This window comes from Manacus vitellinus, unplaced genomic scaffold (assembly GCF_001715985.3).
Source record: "Manacus vitellinus isolate BGI_N305 unplaced genomic scaffold, ASM171598v3 scaffold_7_pilon, whole genome shotgun sequence".
Taxonomy (NCBI): domain Eukaryota; kingdom Metazoa; phylum Chordata; class Aves; order Passeriformes; family Pipridae; genus Manacus; species Manacus vitellinus.
Genome location: NW_021940813.1, coordinates 9,809,259 through 9,820,175, shown reverse-complemented (window position 1 = coordinate 9,820,175; position 10,917 = coordinate 9,809,259). Strand labels below are relative to the sequence as shown.

General features: G+C 39.3%; 1 protein-coding gene across 1 annotated transcript in view; it reads right to left on the bottom strand.

Annotated features, from left to right (window-relative positions):
- The window catches only part of PCYT1B (phosphate cytidylyltransferase 1, choline, beta), a 40,635-nt gene extending 29,841 nt beyond the window's left edge, over window positions 1-10,794 (bottom strand). Inside the window, exons 1-3 of the mRNA XM_029964751.1 lie at window positions 10,619-10,794; window positions 9,598-9,635; window positions 8,027-8,196 (exon numbers count right to left, since the gene is read on the bottom strand). Coding sequence (XP_029820611.1) covers window positions 8,027-8,196; window positions 9,598-9,635; window positions 10,619-10,779 — 369 coding nt within the window. The 5' untranslated portion in view covers window positions 10,780-10,794. The remainder of the gene's footprint in view (window positions 1-8,026; window positions 8,197-9,597; window positions 9,636-10,618) is intronic.
- Window positions 10,795-10,917: the final 123 nt, after the last annotated feature.

Here is a 10,917-nt window from a genome sequence, read left to right as displayed (position 1 = left end):
ACTTGTCCTATTGCTCGGCACCACCGAGAAGAGCCTGACTCCATCCTCTTGGCACCCTCCCTTCAGTTACTTATACATGTTGATGAAGTCCCCTTCAGTCGTCTCTTCTCGAGGCTGAACAGGCCCAGCTCCCTCAGCCTTTCCTCGTAAGAGAGATGCTCCAGTCCCTTTTTCATCTTTGTCACTCTGCGCTGGACCCGCTCCAGGAGCTCCATGTTCTCTTGTTCTGAGGAGCTCGGAACTGGACACAACACTCCAGACACGCCTCAGTGGGGCTGAGTAGAGGGGCAGGATCACTTCCCTCGACCTGCTGACACTGGTCTTCCTAATGCATCCCAGGATTTTGTTGGCCTTCGAGGCCACGAGGACATGCAGATGGCTCAGCCCCCGAGTCATGTCCTGCCCTCCCGAGCGCCAGCAGCACTGAAACCGTGCGGGCTGAAGTGAGATTACCAGCCTTCTTACTCTTAAACGGCATGAGAATACAACCAAGATAATATAAAGCCAAAACCTTTTAGATCAGAGTCTCCGTTGGCTATTGTTAACCTTGATAGATTCAATAAAGGGGATTCCAGTAGTCCTGAGCTGCAGTGGGCACTCTGAGTTTTGTTTTTAAAAATCAGACTTCATCAAGGGACACGAGCATCTAAGTTACAAGAGAATTGTGCCTCGGGGTCTTTCCCTAGGACTTGAGAGTTTAATTTCAAATGTCTTTGGCAAATCTTCAAAGGAGACCAAGTGCAATACAAAAAGAAATGTATAAACTATGTGAAAGGGAAATGGGTAGGCAGGTGAATAAGAGGAGATAAGAAAGTAAGTAGAAAGAAAAGAGAACGTGAAAAGAAAGAATTAGACAGCAGTCAAGAAAGAAGGAAAGTACATATCAAAAGAGGTGACTGAGCAAGGAAAACAGGGAGCCAACTAAGTGAATCTCACAGCTGAATCTTTTCCCTATAACTAAGTTCCTTTACCAGTAATTTTGCAAGGAATATTCACACATTATGGAAAGAATACTCAAGGGAAATGATTAAACCATGATTAATGCAGCACTTGGCCTGAAATTTGTAGCTCATTTTCTTAGGAAAAGTATTTGCAGGAGCGTTATGCTGTTAGAAAAATATTTGGACAGCACAGATGAGCAGTGTTAGGTCTGGAGCAGCCAGAGGTAGCAGGCAGACCCTTTATAGACCCAGCCACATATGCCAGCTCTTCAGAGACTGGTGCTGGTGTGCTGAAGGAGTAGTACCAGGTATGGATGTATCCAGGGTCAGGGTCCAGCCCTCTCTGACCAGGCAGGTGCATGGGAATAGAGATAAAAGGGAAATGGATTCTCTCGCAGCTGGATGATTGCCAATAAACTGGAAATGTAAATCCCTTGCCTTCTATTTCTTTTGAGTACAAAAGGGCGAATTTCATCTTTGCTTTCATGCTGAGAGTTTGCTATTGACTCCAGCTGCATTTTGATTAATCTTTTATAGAGAAAAGTTTTCCCATATACATGTAACATTATAGAATGATGTCTCTCTTGCAGTAGTGTTATCACCTGTCTAAGTTGGGCCAGAATTTCAGAGTGGACATGGAATGCTTTTCATGCTGCTTATTTCATTTCCACCTCTGGAAAATACTTTATAGATTTGTTCTTCTCTTTGAAGAGCATGATAGAGAAATGTTGTGTACATCATTAAGAGAGAGAGAGAAAGCTGAACTAATGGTAGGGGGAAGGTGGGAGGGTCTGTCATGTCTGTCCAGATGGAATATGTCTGATGATCTTAGCCATTGTATTGGGTATCTTGAATAAGTTATCCTAACCTGCACCTTCTATTAGCTGTTGGGGCAAAAAGAGCTTTCAAAAGGCTGGAATGTGTCTTCTTTACTCTCTAAAATAAATAAATACAAATTAGGTTTGATTGGAAAGACTGGGCAGATGGTCTTCTGTGAATCTTTACAAGTCAGCCAGCTTTTAAAAGAACAGTGGAGCAAGAGTCACGGGTGGGAAGGTTCATGCATCTAATTTCTTTTCTGCAACCAGTATTCCGTGCCAGGCTGAACATGGTCTCCTGGCACCCTCCTGCCATTTATTCACAAGTAACAGGACACATAGTCACTGCCTTTAATGACTGAGCTCTTGGCAACAGCTGCTTGGGTTGAAGAGACATTTGATGCATAAAAGTCCTGTCCCAGGGTGTATAAATTAACATTACATGCAAACAAAACAAGAAACTATGATCCCAATCCTCCTAACACTCATTTCAAGGTTTGAATTGAATAGACAGCAAACAGGGAAAAATCTCAGCTGTTAGGAAGGTTTCATCTGATACATGGTGGGGTTTTTTCTATGCAGAATTTCAGTTCTCAAACTGGAACAATTAATTCTCAAAACATGAAAAATATAAAAAAAATATGTCTAGGTATTCCATTTAAATCCTCTCCTTTCTCAAAATGAAAGTATGATCCCTCTCTGAGCTTCATGGGCAGCTGAACATCATAGAGGCAAATACTCTGTGTAGAATCTTCTTTATCTTCAAGCCCTAATTTTTAAATATCTCCCTCCCTTTTTTTTCTCTTTTTATTTATTTCATATTTTTAAAATCTTCTAGTGTAGGAGCACTGATCAGTGCCCACAGCTGTAATTAATCAAATTTCAGTTCCTTGTAGAGACCAACACCTATATAGCCTCTCTCACACTTTTTCCATACTACACGTTAAACTGACTCTAGCAGACTAGCTCTGAATGAATGTGAACTAATGTGTCCACTTCCCTCCAACCTTTTTTTCACCCCTATATTGCATAGATTAAGATAAGCAAGAAGCTTACTTCATCAAATTTACTATATCCATGTTCATAGCTGAACATGGTATAATAAGTGTACTCTAATTGCATGCTTATCTTAAGGCAAAAGCTCTAGAAGTAGCAACCTATACTTGGAAATGGTGAATAAACTCATTAAAGAGCTCAAACTGCTTGAGCAGGGAAATAATATGCATTTCACAACTACCTAACAAGGAGTGCTCTCTGCTCCTTCTGATGGCAAAGCAGCAACACAGCCTGAGATCTGCAGCAGAGGGCAAAGACATATTGAAGCCACTTGCTAACAAGGTATTTTGCCTTAGTTGCTCATAGATGTTCAATGATCTTACTACTACATTAAAGTCTGTAAATACTGAACAGTCTAAATCTGTAAAAACTGTCCAAGCTAAGGACTTTGCTTTTTTAAAGCAAAGATACTCTGCCCTTTGTGAAATCAGGGACTGGAACGCATTGCAGCCCTTGGAGAATATCATCAAGTGTCTGAAGTGCCTCAGTGGATCTCAAGCACCAATTAGCACAGCAGAAGTTGTATTTAAAATGGTCTTCACCTGAGAGAGGCTGCAAAAGTCTTCTGACCTGTAACTGAGTCATAATGAAGAGAAACAAACCCTCATGTAATATCTGTTCAAAAGTCATCAGGAACTATGGAAAACCAGAGACTGGTATGGTTTAAATAGTGTTTGACTTCAAAACCAAACATTTGCAGAAAACATAATAGAATAAATTATTGAATATTTAACAGATGAACTGAATTTTGCTTCAATGTATATATTTTGGATCCTGAAGGTTTTAACTGCAAGATTTTATTATAAGGTCAACTGCAAGACTATAAGGTGAAGGAATGGTTTATGTCTGAAGCAGATTACTTAAAATACTATGTTTCTATGTATGTATCTATGTATGCATGAATCTGTGTATGTATGTATCCATGTGTCTATCAACCTCTGTCATGCTAATTCTAGACATGCTAGAATTAATAGTCAAAAAGAGCAGATAAAGATACCTTATTGCTGAGATGATCAGTTAATTAAATCACATATTTTTAGACTGAGATTAAAACCCCACAATAGTAGATATTTTTTTCCCACTTGTGTAGATCGGGAAAGAAGAAAGAGAATGAAAGGTATGAAATAAAATACACCCCATAGGTTTTCATGACCTCCAGCATCAGTTGCTTTGCTGCTTCCAGGTAATGCTGTCTAATTTTTAAGTTGCAGCTCATCAGTCAAGTGGAACTGATACTGCTAAAAAACTATCAGCTTTTTGCCATAATAAATAAAAAATTTACTATTTATGAAAGAGTCCTATAAAATTATATACAGATTCAACCCAGGAAGTTTTTTTATATGCAATGACAGTCCATAAATTATGAAAAGTAAAAACATGGGATTTGGCACAACACGATCTTATATCTGGTTCTTTCCATAATTCCATAGTAGTGATGTGATGTTTAAGAAAATCTATCTTCTCAGGATACCTGTATAGAATCAAATTAGTCCATTTTTATGTAAGAGATAACTAAAAATGTCATGTTAATTCTGGTACAGTTTATATGTCAATCATCTGAACTCCACAAATTCTTGAAATTAGTGGCTTTTGGTGATGCCATTCATCTGTGCTTTACAGCACTGTTTTGAATAAGTGTGGTTATGCACTTTGGGGTAGGTTCTTTGTGTTCTCGCTCTTTCATGAACTGCTTTTATAAGCACTTTTGAAGAAAATGGTGAGAAATTATGTTTGGGTTTGACCAAGAGGGTATCTGTCTTTATTTTATTCTTCCAGAGTAGAGAAATGGTCACTTAGTTTGGGAAATGTTAAGTTTTATTAGTTTCTTATTAGATTGTCCTTGCTAGTTTTAACAATCAAGCTTTTCATTATTGGGTAATTGTTGTTATGGAAAGATGAGGGATATCTGGCAATGGGACTTTCCTGATGGATGCTCAGAGGTTGGGAAGCTCTTGGATTAGCTAACTCTTGGATTAGCTAACCTCTGTTGGTTATTCCCTTCCCAGAACCCAAACTATCTAATCAATCCATTCTTAACACTGTTCACTCTTATCAGAAAGTTCTTCTGAATGTCTGACCTGAACCTCCATTACTGCAAACTACTGCCCTTGCTTGCTTTTTCTGCTGGACACAGAGAACAGATGTGGTCTCCTCTGCTTTTTGTATGACTAGTGTGGTTGAAATTTTGAAAGAATAGTTTGAGGATTTGGAGTAGAGAGCTGACATTCAGCAGGCAGGTTGGTATTTTTGTCACATCTCTCATGACTTTTCCAGACTAAACTGCCCCAGTTGCAATTTCTCATAGGTCATATGCTACAGATCTTCTCATTATCCTTCCTGTTCTATTTTGGGTTCTCTGTAAATTTCTTGCAGAGTGGTTCCAACACAGGACTACATCTGCAACTTTACTGCTGTCAGGAAATATAATGCTGAATATTACAGATCTCTCTAGTGTATATATCTCAGTATAAACTTTGTCTAAATGATTCATGTTCTCTGCCCTCCTTCCTATTGTCACAGATGAAACACAATTTAAGAAAAATCTCTTCCCTATTTACATTTAAACTATGTTGTTATCCGTCCTATCTCTTTTTCCATTTCTGGCTTTCCAGATACACACTCCAATCCCCTTAAATCCACACCAAGCTAAGACTGCCTTTCTTGCACATATTTGTATTGCATTCACTTCTATCCATTTTCAATCTATCTGGTGCCTTCCCTTTCCGCCAGCTCAATTTCAAATTTTTGGACTCATCATCAGTATTCTGTCACACTATCTTTTCCAGTATTACAAGTCTCCAATACTTTTTCTCTTCACACTTCTTGTCAACCTTTATCTTTCCATTTGTCAATTTTTCATGCAAGTGCCTTCACATCTCTTTCCTCATATTATTACAAATGCAAACCTGCCAAATAAAACATAAAAAGATCATACTGTAAACCACATTCGAGTGATTGCTGGGGCTTCCCGTTTAATATTTTAGGTACCAGAAACTTAATAACCGGAGGATTTTATTATCTGGGTAAAGGCACACACTTTATTTAAAATAAAACACCTACTTATGCACTGTAAAATGATTACCTGCTAGCTAGTTTAGCTTTTACCAGTTATTAAGAGTGTTTGACCCTAAGATCTTACCTCTGTTGCTTATAACTTTGCCACCTTTGAATCCTTTGATCTGACATGTTTTGAAGAAAAGCATCTTCTACCCACTGAGAGGTTATAGAATACTGCATAATGCAGCTGTTTCTGGAAAACATGTTAATAATGCCCTGCAGGTATTCTGGGACTTTTTATTTGAAATATGCAAGAACTTTCATGATTGAGAGGAGAGATTTAATATTTGTTTGGAGGTTTGGTACTCCCAATGGTGATGTGCTGTTTTCTGTATTCATGAAAATTGGGCAAATTTGGTTATGGATACAAGTTACTTCATATGTGTCAGGACCCTGGGGGCACTAAAAGACCTTGAAGGCCCTGAGAAGCCTCATCTGGGGGCTCCACCCCACACCCTCTGCCCATGGGCTCAGGGGCTCTATTTAAGCTTCACCACCACTCACACCTTCTCCCTGAAGAACCTGTCCCTGGATCTGGACCTAAGGATGCTGCCCTCCTTTTTGCCAAAGGGATGTGAAATGGTGAACACTGAGAGTATTCACCCACGGAAGCACATTTGATCTTCAGCCAGGTCTTGAAATGTAACAGCCTCTCTGCAATAATGTTCTGCTTATACATTAATTGTTCATTTTTGTGCAATTGTAAGGAGAGAGCACTGAAAGTAGTTAAAACAGAGACTTCCATGCTGTGGCAATAACTGTATGATCTTGAATACCATTGGCATCAGACTTAATTCTTAGACATTATAATTATGTGAGGGCTCATTTTCTGTGAGTTTGCTCTCACTCGTCTTCCCTACTTAATGTACATTATAATATTTAGTACTTTTCTTCCAGGCTTGAATAGGAATATTGTATTAGGCAAGCAGGTGATGAGATTCTGCTCTCTGTTCCAGTTAGTGTAATTCCACCAATTCTGGTCGAGTTACTAGGATTTGCTGTAATTTAACTGCAATCAGAATTGAATTGTGTTCGTTTAAGAAAGAAAAAAAGTATCTCTGGATGTTCATTTCATAGACCTTCTTTTCTGTCATAATGGAAGTCGTTAGTGTGTATTCTAGTTTCTGTTTCATGTTTGTATTTCAGAGCCTTAACATCCCAGTAACGACTTTATTCTCTTCATCCTGGTGTTAGCAGGTAATTCAGGTAGGAAATTAAAAAGAGCTGTGCAGTGAACAAGCCTGGTAAGCAAAGAATCTACTTAACATAAATGTCTGCATCATCTTTATTGATAAACAAATGGAGAAGCATCTATTTCTTCATACTTCTATCAGTTAACTACATGTTTTGAGAACAAAAATCTCTTGTTAAATGATAACTTGAGATTTAAAAAAAAAAATTAATTTATGAAATCTGTGCTCCTCTAGGAGTTTAGTCCTCCAAACAGTTAAGTAATTCATGTTGAAATGCCACATGAATAGCACAGTTTAGTAAGCAGTTGCTGAAGTGGTCAGAGCTGCATCATATTAGATGTAAAAACCTTTAGTTAATTTAGTGATAACGTGCATTAATTCAGACTAATATAAGGATTAAAAGTAAGATAATGGAATACTCTGGGTTTGTAGGAAACATACACGTAGAACATACACACTCATATCCTGAGTAGTATGCACACACATACACAGTTCTCCACAAAGACAATCTGTACTAAACAACAATATGATAATGTTCAGGCATTTTGAGGTAGACATAGTACAGGTGAATTTGCTACCTCGCTATAATCCGTGATTTACTGGCACTGTTTTTATAGCACTACTCTTAGTTTAATCAGATTTTTTACATCATCAAAAAAAAAAAAAAACAAACCAAACAAACCCAACCAGAAGCTTAATGTGTAATGTCTAAACCTGAAAGTTTTAACTCTTTGTCCTCTTGCCTTTGCAGCATATCAAGCATGCCCTAGACATAAAAAGGAAGACAAAACTTCTCCTCAATACAGCAATTATTTTGTCCATTTAACTTAGTTTTCATACTATAGTCCATTTGTGCTTTGCCATGTTAATATATACTACTTTTTACATTACCTTGGAATTCTTGCAATGAGGATACAGTATTTTCTGTTAATAACCAAAATGAAAAATACATATTTGTCACCTTGTGTTGAAATCTGGATGTTTCCCGAGCTTCCTCTTCTGTGCCGTGTTTTTGGCTGCCTACCATCTTCATTACTGTGCTTCTCTTGCACTTTTCTCTGCAGCTATCACACTTGCCTTGAGAGAGCCTTGGTGGCTCTGAACTGCACAGCAGAATTCCTGCTTCTTGCACTTAAAAAGAGAACTGAGCAAAGGTCATGCCAAGTTGTTCTTGTATGAATGTCCCAAGGGAGGTAAAAGATCAGCTCAAAGTAATCTGCTGTGATAAAGGCGTTTAGCAGAGGAAGTCCCAAACCTTGCTGGGTTGTTTTTCTTCCTCAAAAGTAAGCTCATCCTTTACTCCCTCCCCCCCTCTTTTTTCCCCCCTGCAGGATTTAAATATGCTTGTTATGCTTTGCTGTGGGAAACAGATGCGTTCTTGTTATGGCCAGGGATGAATGTCAGGATTGAACTCGCATCCATGAAAAAGTCTTTTGTTTGATCTGCACTGTCCCACAGTGGAGCTATGGCAACAACTTCAGCTGGGGAAATTAACTGTATCACTGTGTACCCCCTCAATTCATGGCATCACCTGAATGACAAACATGCCACTGTTCACATGACAGCTGACAAAGAGCAGTATTTAGTTTTAATCAATAGGAATAAAATCCAATCAATTAAAAAATCCAAAGCATGTGAAAGCTAGGTATGTGTGAAGTGCAGTAGCACTCTATTTTTATTCAAACTGAAGAATTTAATGATATTGCTATTTTATAAATGTTTCTCTATTGTAGCTTAAAAAATTTAGTAACTTGTGAATTTGAATCTCACATCATGCTTGGTGATGTGATCTTGTTTTGTGCACGTGTTTAAAAAAGAATTAAACCAGAGAGTGGCACACTGCACCGAATGAGAGGCTGTCTGTAGGTGTCATGGTTTAACCTGGCAGGTAATCAACCACCACACAGCCACCCATCCCCCAAGTGTGATGTGGGAGAGAATTGGGGGAAAAAACCGTAAAATATGAGGGTTGAGATAAAGACAGTTTAATAGGACAGAAAAGGAAGGGAAAACAAGAATAACATTAATTAGAATATACAAAACAAGTGATGCACAGCACAATTGCTCACCACCTGTTGACTGATGCCCAGCCAGTTCCTGAGTAGCGGCCTCTGAACAGCTTTCCCCCTAATTTATATACTGGGCATGATGCCATATGGTATGGAATATCCTCTTGGCTAGCTGAAGTCAGCTGTCCTGGCTGTGTCCCCTCCCAGCTTCTTGTGCCCCCCAGCCTCCTCTCTGGTGGGTTGGGGTGAGAAGCTGAAAAGTCCTTGACTTAGCGTAAACACTGCTCAGCAACAACCAAAACATCAGTGTGTTATCAGCATTATTCTCATCCTAAATCCAAAACACAGCCCTGTACCAGTTACTAGGAAGAAAATTAACTCTATCCAGTGGAAACCAGGATGGCAGATCAGACAGGCATTCTTCCTGTAGCTGTCAGTGTGTGGGTTTGCTACACTTAAGTGGGCCTAATAACCAGCTAGTGAGAGAGGGGGTCTCATTCTGTCTGGGAATGGGCATTCTGGCTGTCAGGGTATCCATCCTCTTTGGCATCAGGGATCTGCCTAGAGAGTAGAAAACAATCAGTATATTCAGGCCAAATAATACTAGTTCACACTTCTGCAACAGCATATCAGCTGTAAGGACAGAGTCCTGTGGTGCCACCTGCCTTTTTAAAAAGCTGGAGTCAGGGCCTGCAGATTTTCATGAGCAATAAATGCTTCTCCACAACATTCTGCAAATGGAGATGGCAGGATTTTTGGGTAATGGCTGGCCAACAGTGATGGTTTTGGACAAAAGATTGAGGTTAATCTGTGGTGAAACAGCACAAACCTCACCAGTTTCCCTGGGTTTGTACATGCACAGGCAGACTGATCTATGCCCTTTTAGAGGAGAGGAATCGTAAAGCTTCAGTTGTCTTAACTGAGGACTTAAAAAACTTTTCCATCTATACTTGAAACTGAAATATTTCCTTTTCTGGACACTGTTCTTGCTCCTCAGCTGAAGGCTGATGTGTAATACTCTTGACAAATGCAAGTGAAGGTATCTCTGCAGCACCCAAATGAACAGAACATACTCCACCTCCCCACCCTGACAAAGTCAGGGGTATGCAAGGGCAAAGCTCTAATGGATTTTTTCTCAGGGCCCTCCACCGACTTGGCCTCTCAAGAAATCCAGTCTGGAACTATTTTTTTTTCATGTCTAGCAAAGAAGATAAAAAAAAAAAAAGGACAAGGGATTTGGGAAATAGGAGGCATCCATTATAATGTAACTATATATAGTTATATGTAACTACATATTCATGTATATAAAACTATATATAATATATAAAGTTCACATATGTGATATATTTATATACATATATAACCCCCCATATTTTGTGACTAAACTGACCACCAACCTGTCTCTGAGCAGACTAAGGAGTAATTTACTTAAGTTCCTGAAACTTGTGACAGAGTATAATGCCTACTTTAAATATGTAAAAAGGAAACCATGGTTCTTATGGATCCTCGTCTGTCATGATCACTGTTGGAGCTTCAGTGGTTACCTGTCCATGGAAATCGTGTGGGAAATGCCCGTTTCTCCCAACGGGGATTGATCTACCGCTGATGATGTTGCGGGTGCTCCTTGACCCTCACACTGCAGTCTGACTCCAGCTTTTAGGCAACTGGCATCAACCACCGCCTCCTCCCAGCTCAGGTGCTGCATTTATACATGGTTTTATACATGATATTTATACATCACTATTTATGACACGGCATTTGAACATGGCTTTGCCCCAGCTGCGGCACCGAACCAAGTACGGGCTATGGGCCCCTGCAGCATGTGGAGCCCTGCTCAGATCCC